General features: G+C 42.6%; 1 protein-coding gene across 1 annotated transcript in view; it reads right to left on the bottom strand.

The window, feature by feature from the left end:
* Nucleotides 1-952: 952 nt before the first annotated feature.
* The window catches only part of LOC110370055 (regulating synaptic membrane exocytosis protein 2), a 102,283-nt gene continuing 85,611 nt past the window's right edge, over nucleotides 953-17,624 (bottom strand). Inside the window, 25 exon segments of the mRNA XM_049850838.2 lie at nucleotides 953-3,722; nucleotides 4,230-4,388; nucleotides 4,601-4,794; nucleotides 7,889-7,909; nucleotides 7,912-8,046; nucleotides 8,259-8,438; nucleotides 9,161-9,261; nucleotides 9,263-9,297; nucleotides 9,398-9,572; nucleotides 9,653-9,843; nucleotides 12,949-13,007; nucleotides 14,156-14,305; nucleotides 14,308-14,323; nucleotides 14,552-14,651; nucleotides 14,653-14,671; nucleotides 14,920-14,948; nucleotides 14,950-15,168; nucleotides 15,237-15,289; nucleotides 15,292-15,376; nucleotides 15,691-15,863; nucleotides 16,372-16,574; nucleotides 16,577-16,604; nucleotides 16,734-16,887; nucleotides 17,155-17,189; nucleotides 17,192-17,268. Coding sequence (XP_049706795.2) covers nucleotides 3,537-3,722; nucleotides 4,230-4,388; nucleotides 4,601-4,794; nucleotides 7,889-7,909; nucleotides 7,912-8,046; nucleotides 8,259-8,438; nucleotides 9,161-9,261; nucleotides 9,263-9,297; nucleotides 9,398-9,572; nucleotides 9,653-9,843; nucleotides 12,949-13,007; nucleotides 14,156-14,305; nucleotides 14,308-14,323; nucleotides 14,552-14,651; nucleotides 14,653-14,671; nucleotides 14,920-14,948; nucleotides 14,950-15,168; nucleotides 15,237-15,289; nucleotides 15,292-15,376; nucleotides 15,691-15,863; nucleotides 16,372-16,574; nucleotides 16,577-16,604; nucleotides 16,734-16,887; nucleotides 17,155-17,189; nucleotides 17,192-17,268 — 2,777 coding nt within the window. The 3' untranslated portion in view covers nucleotides 953-3,536.

Here is a 17,624-nt window from a genome sequence, read left to right as displayed (position 1 = left end):
AAACAAGCCCCTATGATGTTGTACATCTATTGTGATAACGGCACGTCGATCCTTAAATACGCTGTCAGATTTGTTATGACAGATGTTCGACGATTAAAATGTAACATGTTTTATTTTTTGCTATTTTGAATTGTGTAAACGGTAATAATTGGCATTTGTTTTTTTTAAATATCAGAAAATGTTTTCGTTTTGTATAATAGTAAGTAAATAAACATATTAGTTAGTAAGAATATAACAGCATCCTTTCATATTGATAAGGTCGTTGTGCTAACCGCGAGTGGTGGTCGCGAGTGGTGAGTTCGGCACGTAGCGGCGGAGCTGCGGCCGCATTGCTACAGCACGTCGAGTCCTGGTGCGGCCCGGCTGATTATCATCACGTTTAGATAATAGCATATTAGTATAAAAATATCTTTAGTGTAAGGCCGCGGACGCGGTCCGCTTGAAACAGCCAGGGTGACAGGTTCAAGCTATCACGTGTATGTGCGTCCATAGAACTCTGCAGTTCACTGTGCAGTCGACAGCTTGAAGCTGTCGCCCTGACTACTTCAAGCGGTCCATGTATTACCGGCCTTAGAATCCCTGTACCCACGCGGTTTTGTTGCCATTTTGTTACCAGTAGCGGTCTGTTACATATAAATGGATCATTAGAGCTATAAAAGTGTATGTGTCTAAGAAATCTTTATTTTCGTTTTAATGTGTACTTTTGGTTGTATTCTATTTCTGGAGTCAATAAAGTATCGTCACGATAAACTTGTCTTCAAGTCTTTTATTACTGATATAATTAAGTCGGTTTTGTCCACAACCGTGTATGGTCACTTTAACTATTAACTTTTCATCTCTGTTATGCTATGATAGATATTAGATCATCGGCGATTCATCTAATACTTACTACCCTTCAGATTTATGAGACTATGAAATATATTAAGTAGTTTAAACGAATGCAGTGGTGACATAATAAAACGCAAGTGTTTTTGTTTATATCGCTATAATAAACTCATTTGTTATCACATTTATTTAATAATATACTTTGACACACACATTGTTACGTACTAGGATTTGTAGAGTTCCATTCCATTCCTGTGATCAAAGCTGAAAATATAACCGAATCCAAGTTTATATTATTCAATCTTAGAGTTTTAGGCCCAAAATGTTAGGCTGATAAGATTATATTTTATGTAATAAATATAATATAGGTAGATAAGCTTTAAGCACTTTCAGCATTGGTCAAGGCACGGAATGTGGAAATGTTCGTGTTCTAGGAAGAATTGATATATATAATATATACTATAGCTAGAGTAGGGAAGGTACATAGTATGATATCCGATACCTTATCACAAGTTGCGGAGTGTAGTGTAGTAGTAGAGCGCGCGACGCGTGAGTGTTCGAGTGCCGGTGGGACGACTGCGGGTGATCGCGGTATCGGGGCTCATCGAGGCACATCATATTAGATTATGTCTTTACATACATACGTCTCTTACGTAAGAATATTACTTTGTTAACTCTAACATATCAAGATAATAAGCGTAAGTAGATCGATCCTAACACTCTGTCAGAATTGATAGTTATATTATTAAATATCTAGATTTTCATTGATACATTATAAATAATTTATATAATTTATGTATATTTTGTTCAACTTAATCAAATACAAAATTATAGTGTAAAATATACTTAACACCTGATATATATTTAGGCATTTGAATTATTCGAGTATTTTAATATTTAGTTAATCTAATAAGTGAATATTTAGATCTCTCTAATAAATATTTCTCTCTCTTGGGAAAATGTACAACCACGATAAAATAAAATGGCGCACCGTAACAAGGTAGATAGATGAGACAACTAGACGCGTCGCTCTAGCGGACAGTGACACGGCACCGAGGCGTGAGTGTGCGAGTGTCCCGCGCCACTGTCCTCGCTTGTTACGTTACGGTGATCGCAAGTAAGCAAGTGTAATATTGTCAGGTGAGCCACTAAGCTATGATAGCACTGGAAGAACACAGATTTCGACAAGATATATTACATTAAATACCTCTCACAGGATATGTAGTTTGTTACTAACACCGATGACCAAAATATCATTCATCTCACGAATATTTAAATATCTACTTAATGAATTTGTGTGTCTAACTATATGTGCGAGTGCAACGTTGCATGCTCTCGCAATACGTTCGCCACTTATTTAAGATAGATCACATGAATATTACAATATCGAAATGTCCTGTCTACATCTATGACATGATTCCTAAACACTTTATGTTGCAATATCGCGGAATTGGAAATATTAAGGTAGGTATTTGTCACAAATGTGTACATTTGTTTCAATCTAGGTAATACAAAGATTTACTATAAATTCTATCACGAAAATGTTGTGCGTAGAAAATTTTGAAAATCAATTTCACAATAACTATTTACAGTTCGTAGAGTAAGATTTTTGACACGAAGAAATAATGTTTTTTTACCACTTTGGTATAGAGATGATTTATAAATCAAGTAGGTATACTTTGGAAAATTCACTAAAGCACAACCTTGGAAGAATAGTACCTAGACGCGCTTACTTACTAGAGTAACTTTAGAAATGTATTAATCATATAAGGCAAAGTGTCGAAGTTGGGGTTCATTTTGATGACGTATGCTATAAGATAGTGTTGGTTCGAATATCTAAGTACTTAGAGATAGGTACAAGTTACACAGACGCTAACGATAAGTTAATCTCAATAAGAATGATGATAGTCAAGAAAGAAAAATGTTTTGTTACAAAATAACTTTCTAAGAAAGTTTTGTGAAGAGTTGGAAGTGACAGTTACGAAGTGATATAATTACATGCATATGCACACAGTGTAAGTATCTTATAATTATTATATAAACTATTGTACTCCACATGAAATGCACTACAGTTGTTGTACTATTCTAAATATTCTGAATGTATTGAATCATACGGTGACACACATTTATAAGATTTATTATAGGTAAGTACATAACACAAAACTGCTACAAATATTTGTTTTATAGAGTTGAAGCGTAATATTTTTTTAATAAAACGTAATAAATATCTCTTGAGCTAACAATAATTTCTATATTAAAGGCCTAATCAGTTATTAGGCACATCCATATGTGGACATAACATACACACTTAAAAATTGAAGCACTTGTCTACAATAAGCTCCTTTTATTAAACTACAGTCTAAATAGTGTTGATTATTTCTTCTGGGCATGTGGTTGAGAATTATTCTTGTTGTCACAAAAATATCTTTATCTGTAACCCGTAGGCTTGTTATATTTGTGTTATGCCCTAAACGTATTTTGACTGCAAACAGAAATAGCGAATAATATTTTTAGGTAACATTTTGATCTACACTGCATTATTTACAATGATAGAAAATTTCGATAACCAACACATTTATCAGTCCAATATTGGGGCATTGTGGGCGTATATATGTGGAATATGCACGGCGGAGATAAATAAGATCGTATGGGACATGTGAGCCGTCGGGAGCGCTAGTTGTCTAGTTGAGCTCCGGCGACGGCTCCCTGGATCAGTCGGGCGACTCGTCGTTGGCGAACGAGGTGGCGGGGAACAGCGGGTACCAGCCGTACGTGCGCTGCGGCAGCGTGAGCTTGTCGAGGCAGATCTCTGCGCCGCCCAGCGCCAGGTTGTGCTCGAAGCCGCCGCAGCGCTGCCACAGCATCACCACCAGCGTGCGGCCAAGCGCCTCGCTCGCCTGAACAAACGTGCTCTTTGTGTACCAAATATCGAATACCTACACTGCAATTATAATCATACGATAAGAATATGCAATATAATAGCTAGTAAAACTAAGAAAGATTTTGTTTTCAATAATAAAGTGGTGAATTCATTCTGCAGCAATCTTAAAATGACTTATTGTAATGCGTGATGCAAGTAATTATTACTGATTGGCGTAGCTAGTGCCATTTTGCACTATGTTCAACTATTCAAATGTTAATAAATATGGATATGCCCCGGATCTCCGGGAACCAGTATGTGTTTTGCAAAGAGCGAAGATACATTTGACTTTCTCAACCCAGTAGCGCCAAGGGTTGCTGAACCTTAGGATCGTTGTGACTCGTACAGCTGTTTCTTAGCCACAAGCTCCTCGATCTCTCCACTACCTACACCGATCAGTATTTAATGTTCCCATGCACTAAGTTATGAATCTACTTAAGTTTAAAAGAGTGCGGCAAAACCCCGTACGTATTCTTACTTGTACCTGATACTTGAGCGTCTGTTTGAAGTGCGGCTCGGTGGTTCGCCTGATGACGCGAGTTTTGCGCTTATGCAGCCACTTATCCCCATCGCGCAGGTAACACTTGACGTACGAGTCCGGCACTTCACCGTTCACGCCATACACACGACGAGCGTGCGATACCTGTGTGCAAGCCATTTCATTTCGGTCACTTCATCAATATCGAGTGTTCGTTTGTTAGCGAAAATATTTCGTGGAATTTTTTCATTGTAGTGCATGCCTGGTCGTTGGTAGATTTTCCAAGATATTTTTAAAGGCTTACATTTTTGTTTTATTTCAGTTTTTTTTTGTTTAAATAAAATTGTCTAGCTCGTATGTGTAATATGTGAGTATACCTCGAGCTCCAGTTGTCCCTTGATCATAATGATGCTGATATTGATCTCGGCGTGCAGCGGCGGCAGATGCGCGTTGCGCGGCGGCAGCTGGCCGGGCCCGAGCGGCACGGCGTCGTCGTCGTCGGCCAGCGCGTCGCACGCGGCCGCCGCCGGCACCGCCGCCCACATGCTGCCCTTGCGCCCCGTGGCCGTGCCTGCGCCACTCACATACAACGTACTACCGCCGCGCACACCTGACGCCCCGACCACTACTCGCTTCACCGAGTAGTACTCCGGTTTATTTGTTTTATATACGGATGGCGGGCATCATAATGAGTCTTTCATTCTAGTTGGTTAAACATTTAAAAGTAACAAAAACCAAAGTACAAAATGATAGTAAACCATTCAATCGAACACTTAAAATGATGAAAAATAAACATTTACATAAAATAAGCACGTCAAACAGCTTCGTGCCAAATGTATACAGTTTTCGTTTACATAGAATCGAATGTTTCCTTTCCTAAACACATAAATGAAAGAGAAAGCGATATATCGTGTGCAGCCAAGAGTGGAGTCGAATTTCTAATAGTTGTCTGAAGCGTTCCTCAACTTATGGTAAGCATTCCGTGTCATGAACAGCCATTTATTTGAATTTTAGGAAAACTTGCGGTTGTGTAGGAGTACCGAAACATAACTCATGCCACCGCTCATGGGCGTAGCCAGCTTTGGAGCTCAGGGTGGGGCAGCAGTCAACCTATCCCTCGGGGTAGGGCGGAGGCCCTCCGATTTTTGTATCTTGAGCCATTAATCTCAAACTTGATAATCTCTTAATTTGAGAGGTTTATATTTTCAGGTACAGAAAATAAACAATCACACACAGGACAAAAGCCAAAAGTAAAGGCATGTAGTTTCTGAATACGCGAGCGAAGCGAGCGAAATTTTATCGGACTTAAACCAAATATATCGTAAAGTTTAGCCCAAACGTACTTAACTTTTGTTTGTTGACAAATGCAAAATAAGGGCATATAGTTTCTGAATACGCGAGCGAAGCGAGCGCGAAATTTATCGGACTTAAACCAAATATTACGTGAAATGTAGCCCAAACGTACTTAACTTTTGTTTCTTAACAAAACAAAAATATAGTTTCTGAATACGCGAGCGAAGCGAGCGAAATTTAATTATTTTTAAGACTTAAAACCAAAACTACGTAAAATGTCGGCCAAATATACATTTTCATGAATGGGAGGACTAGGTACGACACACCCGATTAACGTCCATACGAAAACCCCTTGCTCGTATAGATAAGTCGATAAAAATAAAGTTAGATACCTAACGTATAGCAACGTCGCGCAGCTAAGCGGACCACTCGGAATGCCTCCAGGGACCACCAGTGGTCCGCGGACCACCGGCTAAGAACCACTTTGCTAAACGATCGTTCTATTGTACAGGTCGTACATGGCTGGGCAAGCAAAATAGCGAGCGCGGTTTTACACTAGGATAAAATTGCATTTCGAAATTTTGATCACATCTACCAGTTCCATCTCCTTCAATGCATTATTTTTGGATTAGATGGACGGCTCGGCTCGCTACGCCACATAGCAACTAATATTTTAGGGAATACGGCTCGCTTTCAAATGACGCGCGCACCGCGCACGTTCGGGAACTCTAGCGTGTATTTTGTTTTGATCGCGCTCTTTTCGACCTTTCGTTCTTTCGACCTCGATGGCGCAATGGTCACCATGCCGGACCGCCGAACCTGAGGTCCGGTTCGATTCCCGGTTCGGTCGACATTTGTGTGATGAGCATGCTTGTTGGCCGTGGTCTGGGTGTTACGATATGTCATCATCATCATCGTCATCTCAGCCATAACACAAGTTAATTAATAACTTACCATGGGGCTAACCGACCGTGTGTGAAAAGGTCCCGACATTATTTATTTATTTTTCAAAGTCGACAATTTTTTATGCGGATTATAACTTACGGATAGTACATATGATTGTTGATGTTGTTAGTTAGAGTTAGTAAAACATTATTCAATCAGACACCTTATAGGTCAGAGCCAGGGCCCAGGGTGGGGCAAGTGCCCCAGCTTGCCCCAGTGTGCTACGCCCATGCCACCGCTGGCTTCGGCGAGCCGCGAGTCCGCTACGTCATGCGCGACCGCGACCTACGCTTCAGAATGTGTAGCTACTTCCTAGTCGAGTAGATTGAAGGAAAACGCCATACTTAACTACGGCCTAACTATAATAGGATAATAAATTATATTTACAAGAAATCTAATAGATGCGCTTTGTAACAATGAGTGACATTCGCAGAGGTAATGAACCAAAACATCCTAGGCGACACAATGCCATCGAGATGAACGTAGACGGGCAGCCGAACAGACGGAACACAGAGACAGATGAAGTGAGCGTGATCGCCCGCGGCCGGGCATGCGTCAGGACAGTACAGTACAGACACAGTGAAGTGATGAGAAGCTTCGGGCGCAGCCACATTCAACGGTGCGTGCGCGCGGCCGCCGCGCAAGCGATGTATGACCCATGCTACTACGTGCCCAATGTCCACCGTGGCACCCGGCGCCGCCACCGCGCCCGCCGCGCCCACTTGACTGGTCAGATGCAAGCGGGACGCGACCAACGGGGACGGTGGGAGGCCCGTGGCGGCACGGTGGACATGCGGGAACTGGCGGCCGTCGGACGTCACAGGGATCGCGTACACCGACACCGCACACGAACAAACCCTGTCGGGGAGTACGCGCGGGCGCGGCACGAACGAGCAGTCGCTTACCGAGGTGCTAACGGTCCGTTGCTGCTGACCAAACAAGCACAACACAGTACAAATCAGTACTACCCTCAAGTTCGCATTGTCTAATGAGATCTGTGGTGTAATCAGGAGAGTCGAAGTGGACAAGTTTACATATTTCGGATTTACCTTATTATCGCATATGATTTTTAAGGCAAGAAGCCGAAGGGAATGTGTTAAACAATATAATAATTGTGTAAGGAAACATACATATAAAATAACTTAATTTAATCGTGATCGGGTCGATTCTACAGAGGATACACATTATTGCAATTTAATTACTGAGTGACACAATACGGAATTAATGATGAATGTAATGTTCGAACTAATTTTATATATCTGAAAGTTTAAGGTTAATAAGTTTTGGGTAAGCTCTATTTTATTATAGTGATAATTATTTCAATCAAAGTGATTCTTCGGTGTTGACGAAGAGGCTTTCCTAGGACATAACAAAGGTCACATGAGCGATGTAGTGTAATGAGGAGTCAGTAAGAGTATTGCACTTACGCCTGGCGGTGGAGCCGGAGGCGAAAGCGTGCGGCCGAGCTCGCCCTTGACGGCGCGCAGCGAGCGCAGGATGTCGTCCGGGTCGCGCCGCACGCACGACGAGCGCCGCCGCTCCGTGCGCCGCGCGCTCATCGCCGGCGACACGTCGCCACCGCCTTCTACACAACCGCCACTAATGTACCACCTGCCGCACTTACCTCACTCACCTACCGGCACCTCGTACATCTCACAATGCTGCGGTTTTGAATAACTGCTCACTAATACGCTAGATAAAAGCTGTCAGAGGAAACTCTTATTATAAAAACTCTAACAAGTAATCAAAATAACTTTGATGTAGATGCTTCCTGGAACTCCCAAAATATAGCATTACCCTTTTCTTGTTGTTGGAATGAGGAACGGCGTGAGCCTGGCAAAGATCGAGAGAAATCTTTGCCAAGCTGATAAACTTCCACTTCGAGTGTTTCTGATTGAGAGGAGCCTCGACGTGAGCCTCCCCATGCGTGGTCGGGATGGAGTAAAGAAGCACATTCGCCGATGGAGTCCACGTCATCTGAAAACAATAAAAATCACCATTATATAATAGTCATTGGTTAAGAAAACTACGGATCCTAAGTCAAGGTATACGTTAAGCGCGGATCCAAGACATGAAGGGCATAAGTTACATTTTAGAGCACATACCAATGCTCGTACACTATAACGAGTTAAGTTGAATTTTATTTAATCAAACGTTTACTATGGTTGTCACTCACTAATCACCGGGGTGTCATATGTTGCAATTTATAATTACATTACAATTATGTAGGATACTTATCTTGTAATCGACGCTTTTATGCGGCATCAATTTGTGATCCCTTGAGATAATTCACGTAGTCCTTACAAACATCAAACTCCACAAAGCAGGGTTAGTAAAGCAGAATATAGTTGGAAATGGAAAGATTAGTACACGGTGACATTAACGACAAAATCTACAAAGACTGTTTTATGAAAAGCGGGGATTTCGAGCCCACTTCGCATTCGATTTGAAGGTGCGATGGGCCGCGAACGGTAAATCCTCTTATTCTGGATCTAGGCATGCGATTAGGATGATAGAAGGAATAACTGGGGAGGAAAAAGTTAAACACCCAAATCTTCATGTTCGCGGCCGATTGAACCTCCCGCATGAAATGCCATGGAAATACGAATGCGGAGGGGCTTCAGAAGGAATAGCATTGAAGTCGATAAGTGAGCAGCGACCATCTCTGGACATGTTAGGGTTGGATCCGCGTTCGTTACCTGACACTGAACGCTGGGAGGCGAAGTCTCCGCGGCGTAAAGCGCGCGCCGTGCGAGGCGCGGCGGCGTTGCCGGGCCCGCGCTCCTCCAGCGTCCACCACAGCACGCTCTTCCGCGAATGCTTTCTCGATTTCCATCTGCAAATGCATATTCATGATGACAATGGCTCAACAGAATTACAGAATCAGTCGCGGTAGCGAACACTTATTAATGGTTTCAAGTTTGATTCTAACTTACAGTGCATTCTCCAATAAGAACAGGGTCAATGCCTGGACAGGCGTCCCAGAGGGTGAGCTCCAACGCTCGGCCTGCTAGCAGGTCTGCTGTAAGTCCACCGAAGCTCAAAGTAGCATTCCACACGGGACTGCATGAAGCAGATGCTGGGTCTGTCTCCACAGGTGGGCAACTTTCACTGTGAAGAAAACGTTTACATTGTAAATACTGTTCATGGATTGTGAAGTCATTAGAAATTAGGTATAGAATTTCGTTTACAGTGATGGCAGAAGGCGTATTCTGGCAAAAGCTTCTGGTTCGTCTCCATAGCCCAGCGTGTGGTCCCGCGGCGGCAAGTCGTCGGCCGCGATGAGTACGACCACGAGCTTGCGCAGGTCGCACTCGAACCACACCTGCAGCTGCGCCCGGGCAGGCGGGCGGTCCCTCGCGCGGTCCGCGCGGTCTTGCTCCTGAACGTAAAGCGCACATATGACATCTCACGCCTTCTAGTATAAGTTGTACAACAATGCGACTCATAGAGTTACTGGTCCATTTTCATTCATATAGAGATTAATTTTCATTTATAGAAATTGGGAAATATTACTAGGATAATAATTCGATAATTCTACTACTTGCACCAATAACTCTGATATGTGTTGATATATAAGTTTTGTTTACAACAAAGTCACATGGTATATACAACTCGGTAACAGATGACTACAATAAACAAATAAGGGTGATGTCGGCATAAACGAAAATAATAACAAAATGTAACAATTTCCCAAGATCTGTTATGCAAAATCTAAATCAGTAAGAAACCTTTGGGAATGCATTGTACTTTATCAAGTAACATGCAGCAACCATCAGCTATTTATCAATCCTTCATCAGCCAGAGAGAAATTCATTTGACTGTTATCCATTCTGTGCGAGTTATAGCAATGCATTCATATCACCATCAATATAATTCAGAATTTGTAATATCCAGTTGAAAATATTACGTTAGAGTAACATGCGTCGGGCTGAGGCATTTCTATGAAACACAAAGTAATGAATAAAATCGGATGGTGTCATCCGCCATGCAGGAAGCTGTATCATGCTGATACCGGTCTCACAAGCTGCATGTACCTACGTCAGGAGCCGAAACCAAACGTTCACCCGGACATTCTCTAAGGATCGTTTGCATGTGGCCTTTGCCAGCTCTCATCTATAGTGTTTGTTGCACAAGCTTCCTATAGGATTGGGGAAGTCTATTTCAAATCTACGTTAGAAAATATTGCAGATTTCAGCGAAGGATCATATTTTGTCTACTATTTAATGTCTATAGAATATTTAATAATTCAAATTGTAGAAAATATGTTAAAAAGATTGATCATGGCCCGGTAAATCAACTATAAGCATTAGGAAAGCTTTTTCTCCTCTATTTCTATGGTTTATTTTATGTCTTGTTTATGTATTTTTATCAAAATTGCTGCCAGCCACGTAATCAAATCTGACTTACTTTTGTGAGTGAATAAAATACTGTAGGTAGTGAACATCGGTATCTTGGAGTTGCGAAATGTGTTTATTGCAGAGCATGATGGTATGAATTGCATCGGCGCATTCATTCACATTGACTTTAAATTAATAACGGTATTATAAGAAATAACATGTTAAAATTTTAAGCGTTAACGGTACACATGTGTATTTTCACCATAACAATGACAAAACGCAATAATTTATAAGTATACAGACATTTCATATAGCTTGAACGTTAACACATCATTTGAATTAATACTTCACACACAAAGGCCTTGTCTTATACGGTGCTTTTTACTAGATCAATATGCACATATCGACATTGTGCAACTTCATGCATATCTGTATTTGTAAGTACTGGGTCGTAACAATCAACTACAAGTAAGAGCGGTTATGTACATCGTGTCGCTGTAGGGTGTCGTCATCACATGACAGAAGCGTCGGTGCGCGCCTGTCGACAAGGTGTTCCAGTGCGGTGTACCGTGCTGCCACCACTCCAAGCTAACGAGACTCTAGTCGCTGCGAGCGCCTTCGATACAGTGCGGCATCACACTAAACTAAGTCAACAGCAAGACTCGGTAACAGACACTCGATGCGCTAGATATGAGACGGTACAAACGGGAGTGGAGCCGCGCCGCCGCTGGGCGCCGCCGCCGCCGCCGTCCCAACGTTGTCCAGCTGCTTCTACCTTCCCTTTGCCTCTACCTTACTATGTCCCTGGTGTTATCTTCACTCAAGTCGGTGTATGAAGTGAACTGTTTGTGCCGTTGCCATTGTGATTATATATAGGTACATTTTTGAATGTATAATTTTGTTGTCATTGGCCAAGCTGAAAGCTGCGGCGAATCTAGCTTCACTACATCTGTATAGGTAATGTCGGTAGACAAAGAGCGCTACTCATCCACGATATCCTATAGATGATATTCGATGCCGGGACGAGTCCCCTAATCTACCATCGAACACTAATGTAGTTAGCCTCTGACTACACTTACTTATTCATATGTGTTTCATCGATATTTGTGTATTTGCCGATCGTTCCCTAATTCCGCCTGGTGCCGATGGCGACATTATGAAATTGGTCGGGTGATAGAAAAAATAAAAATCTGAAAATAAGTAGGTAGCATTTTTTCACACACTTCACTTAGGATAATCATTATATAAACGGTAACGTATAACGAATATAGATAACAAATAAAGTTAAAAATATATAGGTGTATAAATATTTTAAGTAAACAAACAGAGCATCCCTTTCTCTAAATAGTAAAGGTTAACAAAGTTAAAGTACATCTAGGATCGTATATAGAAATACTAATCTCTTACAACTAGACTAACGTGGAAGATGTCTGACTGATTAGTGCTACAGTATCACAGCAGATCAGTGGAGACCCGCCCCTGCGCTTCGGCCCCATCTCCAGACACAATCAAAAGGCAAAGCAACCGTTCAAGTTAGTGCCAAGCCTTTATTATAGCCGGATCAGAATAGGACCGTCACAGGGCTGCAGTGATCGTGCTTCGCGTGGTCTCGGTGATGTGAAACGAGCGGTGGAACAAACATCACACCAAGAAGCACCATCAACTCCCGTCACATAAAGAGATGAACGTTTACTTTGGAACTCTGAATTACTTTACAAATCTATGTGTACAACGCTTGCTCAATCTAACTGTTTGGTTCCGAGTCGTTCTAGGGCTCGTCTCTTTAAAGCTCATCATCGAATATGATACCAACTAACGAATAATGAAGTTCAATCGTCATTCTAGTTAGTGGATCATCTTTGTCTACACTACTTCACCTTTCCATCACGTTAGGTATTGAAATTCTTATAAAAATGCTTGGAAATAGCCTAAAGTCCTCATGGGTAGATTGAAGAAGATGATCTATTAACATAACAACACAATGCTTAAAGATCACACGTATAGTAATGAATGACCCGAGAGCGCAGAGGAGTAGGCACCGAGTGACAGTCTCTACTAGAGTTTATGAAGGGCGAGCGGTTGGCTCAATGTCTTATGGGTTCACAACACATATTGTTACAATTAAAGCCTATGTATGGGTATTATACCGGGGTTTTCGGCAATTTCCGTCGGGTCGGCGACGATGGTGATTTGTCGGTATCCGGTTCTGTGAATCAAAACACAGACTCATGTACTATGGCCGAGTTGTGAGAAACTGATTTCAGTATAAAACAAGAAAATGCTAGATAAATAGTAAGAATGCAAAAAAAGTGTAAAATATACCGTAAAACTGCGCAAGAAGAAGGCTGGAGTAGTGTTGGTGCAGAACGAGACAGGTAGAGAACAAAATGCTGTTAATATTAGATACTGATTGGCAGGAAAGATCAACAGAAACAAAATAACGTGAGAAAGTATATTTACATTAGTATTTTTATGAGATGTAATGTATGAGTAAGCAGTGTGTATCAGTGTCGAATGTGTAGGCAAATTAACGAGCTTACTTCATTTACAGTGTCCATACATTGAATGGAATATATAACATCGTTGTGTTTGGTGTCTTTGAGAGTGTGATAAGTTATTCATGCATAAATCTCATATGTCATTTCATGGAGAACAATTCAACTGCACAGTTCCAATTAAGTCCACATAGGACCATGTAGCACTTTCATTTTCCATTCTATATTGATATATCTCGTCTCACATAGCAGACACATTGTATTCATTGTTCGGTTCATAACGAGACTGTAGGATAAAGTTGTGCCAGTTTATAACAAAGCCAATATACGATCGCGGGAGATTGTAACTGCGCAGTTGAATAGTCCACGCTACACGGTGTTTAGGGCGAATCACGGAAACTTTCCATCTTCAATGATAGTTTCGGTTTTGTGTGCAATTAACGCTACTACTGTTTTGTATCTTTATTTTTAGAAATTATTCAAGGACCATGGAGAACAAAATGACTGGCGGAGATGCCATGACGCAAAATCTTTTGAGAAAGTAGTGCGCCAAAATGCGGGTGTTCGGGGACGAGGAACGTTACTTGCCCGCCCTTGTATGCGTATCGATCTTTGGAATTCATCTTTGACCGATGTCTCAAGGAACCCGACCACCTAATTAGTTCATTACCATCAGATCAATTTGGCCACGTATGTTACTTGACCTCTACAAGAAGTTGCAAGACCTACCAGACTTATGGCATCTCCGCACATCATTTGTTCCTCCATGGTCTATATGTAATGCAATATAGTGTATTCTGCCTAAATAACTTCGCTTTGAAAGACAGTAAAAGCTAGACGTGGTAGGAGCATAGAGTACCGTATAGGGCATGATGATGCATGGAGGGCTGGTTGGTCTGCGAGGGCGGGTCGTCGACTTGCGGCGCGGGTTCCACCAGCAGCTCCACGCTGTCGCCGCCGCGCTCCAGCACTGCGCACACTTCCTCGAAGCTGCGCTCCGTTAGCGGCACCCGCCCCATTCCAATACCTCCACATAAAGTTTGGTATATGTAGCCATCCAATTACAATAAGATGGAAACAACAATAAAAAGTTGTAACATTAAAAAAAAAATAAAAATCCTATCGTTTTTTCTATGTTCCCATATTCCATTAGGTTCTAATCCGAGGTATTTAACCCTAAACTGAACAGGACCTCTTTAAGTAGTTCTAACCCTGTCAATCAATGCAGGGTTTGGTCACAAAGTGTGATTGTCACCTTGTCTCCCTGCTGTAGGCCGGCGAGGTCAGCGGGCCGCCCGGCACGGTCCACAATGACGGCCTCGCGCCGCCCGCTCGCGTCCGGCTTGCCGCCCACAACGCATACCGAAACCGCGAGCTGTAATTAATCATTTCCACAACCTGCCTACATACCTTTGTTGAGCTTATATTTGTGATTACGCTTAACCACATTTTTGGTAAATATGACACACATGACATGAAAGCGTTGCATGTTTTCGGTTGGAAAACATTGCTTATGAAATACATGAGCTGAAAAATTGAGAATAATTTATGTTGCGCTGGGTACTGTGGAAATAATTGTTTTTAGATTGACTATAAAACTTCAGATTTTGAAGTCAAACTTACATCTGTGTCCTTTATCATTAGGGTCCCGGCAGGGAGACGCGACGCGGCGTGCGGTCATCAACGTCATGTATCACAATTTTGATGGCCTCGGCGTCGACGGACATCTGTCGCGCGGCCGCCGCCAGCGCCGCCGTCGTGGCCGCCGATACCGATATTGTTGGTTCTGATGATGACTCTGAGCTCCGGGATGCTAGGGCCGCTAGTGCATTTAGAGCCCCAGTCTTTTGCTGCAACGCTGCTATGTCCGGCCTAAGTAAAAGTATTGTTTGGAGTCATTTAGGCTTCCGTTGCAAAAAAAATAAGTAGAGAGAACTCACAGCTGGCTTCCGCGACGTCTGATCGGCCTGTCTTCATCGACACTGAGTCCGGAGCTATCGAGGGCGTGGTGCTGGGCTCATCTGTGCGGTACGAGCCACGGCGTGACGTTGCGCCCGCTACTACGTCCACTGCCGATGATCTATGGGAAATGTGACCATTGATGGGACAATCTTACTTTTACAAAGACTTTAGACAGTTTACCGTAATGGGACCCACGGAGCAGATATCTAGTAGTATTAGTTAAATATATTGATTAACATTTATTCAGGACTAGCGACCCGCTCCGGCTTCGCAGAGATAACAGTATTTCCCACTATTTAATATATGTTATTATTCATATTTTCCTCTTTGATCAATCTATAGATCTATTAAAAAGTCCACACGAAAATCACTTTGCCAGTTTGAAGATTTAACCGTAACAAAGGGACACGGCGATTCTCAAGATTATGGTACCTTCTGGAGATGGCAGGCGGTGCTAGCGGCGTGGACTGATGCGCAGGCGAGTGCGGCTGGTCCTCGTCACAGGAGCGCTGGCGCGGCGCGCGCACGGAGCGGCGACGCGCCGGCGTCACCGTGCTCGGCCGCCGCGACTCCACCGTCGGCGTCGTGCTGCCGCCGCCCTTTAACTGCCGCCGCGGGCAGCGTGGTTACGAACTCACACTCCATACAGTATCAACTTATGGTACATCAATATCAGCCTATTGCTGTCCACTGCTGAACATGAACCTCGCCTAACAAGCGCTAACATTATATGACACCATCGTTATCACATCAGCCTATTGATTTCCAATGCTGAACGTAGGTCTCCATTAACAAACGCCGACTTTATACCCTGCTATTGGGCAGCTAATGGTACAAACAGTGTTGTAATATATTTTATATTTCTTAAAACTGACATCATAATGGCGGAGAGTGGTGTGGTGGGTGTTAAAGACTTTATGAAAACTACAAACAGATTTATATTAATAAACACATGGATAAAGATGGGATGAGAAGAACACCTACACCGCAACGTTACTGCGTCAGGCTTCAAGTAAAAAGGCTTTTACTTGAAACATAAGGAGTCTTAGACTCTCTAAGGTGTTTTAAATTGATGAAATCTTTTTCAAAGCCAATCCCACCGATAGACATTACCTTTTCGAGTTCTTTGAGTGACGCTGGTGATACATCTGAGTGTCGCCTGAGTTCAGGTGAGCGGGGCGGAGCTAGGCCAGCACTGCTGCCGCCGCTGCCGAGCCGGGCCTCCGAGTGGCGGCGCTGTAACGCTTCCAGCACCGGCACATCCAGTAGTGAGTCTGTGCTGTCCTGTGCTGCTGGCGGGAGCCGCGGCTGTGCCTGCGACGGCACACTGAGCACCGCCATGAGTTCTAAACATTTGCAACTCGATGTTATTCTTATCGGAAGGACAACAGATGAACATAATGATAACTATTACAAAAACGCAGAGATTATGATTTGGGTTTGAAATTAAGCATAATACAGTGCGAATATCTCACAGCGTCTTCATCGCTGGCTGGCTTAGAGTAGGAGGAGCAATCCTCGCAGACACGATGTTGACAGCCGTTGCACGTGTGGTACACTTCTCCGGGCTTGAGCGCCTTCAAGCAGACCCGGCAGGCTCCCGCCCGGGACGGCGCTTTCCCAGCCTCACTACCAACAAACATGGCCTTTAATAAACACAATTTACACTAACAAAGTCCCTTTGAACAATCAAAAGAAAATAAGATAGTCTTCTATACGTATAGCGGTTTGTTTAAACAAATTAAGAACTCTGAAAAATGTAAAGCAATGATACGATGAAAGAAGAATGAAATTAAATTTCGAACTTTTTAATTACGTAAGAAACGTTTTAATGAGTTTTCAAGTTCTGTTATAATAGGAACCGTAACAAAGGAGGAGTATTGTTTCAATACATACCGGTCAGTCTTGGCAATCTGTGCAGCGGTAGGCGGGGTTGTGCCGGTGGCGGCGCCGGCGCAGGCTCCGCCACAGGCTCTGGCACGGCTTGTCGTGGACCCAACTTTGTTGTTACTGAAACAACAAACATGTCATCTCACACTTTTAAATAAATCAATAATACTCCCATACTATTGACTAAGTATTCCAAAATGAACATAAGTCATTCAAACTGAAATTACATTCAGATCATTGTTATGAAATACTGAATTGGAATGAAACGATGGGAATTCAAATAAGTCCGCAGCTTGTGTCTACCTTCCGAGCAGGAATCCGCTAACAATGCATGCCAGCCTTGCCGCCTCAGGCTCGAGAGACGCGAACATCGAGATATTTCGCTATGAATATTAAGAAATTATCATGAATACCATAACAAACTTCCCTTTACAGCCAAATATCTATAGGTTTTACTTAACTTAAATTATAAGGGT

The sequence above is a fragment of the Helicoverpa armigera genome, chromosome 11 (assembly GCF_030705265.1).
Source record: "Helicoverpa armigera isolate CAAS_96S chromosome 11, ASM3070526v1, whole genome shotgun sequence".
Classification (NCBI taxonomy): domain Eukaryota; kingdom Metazoa; phylum Arthropoda; class Insecta; order Lepidoptera; family Noctuidae; genus Helicoverpa; species Helicoverpa armigera.
Note: the sequence above shows the minus strand (reverse complement) of the source record. Positions and strands in the feature narration are given on the sequence as shown.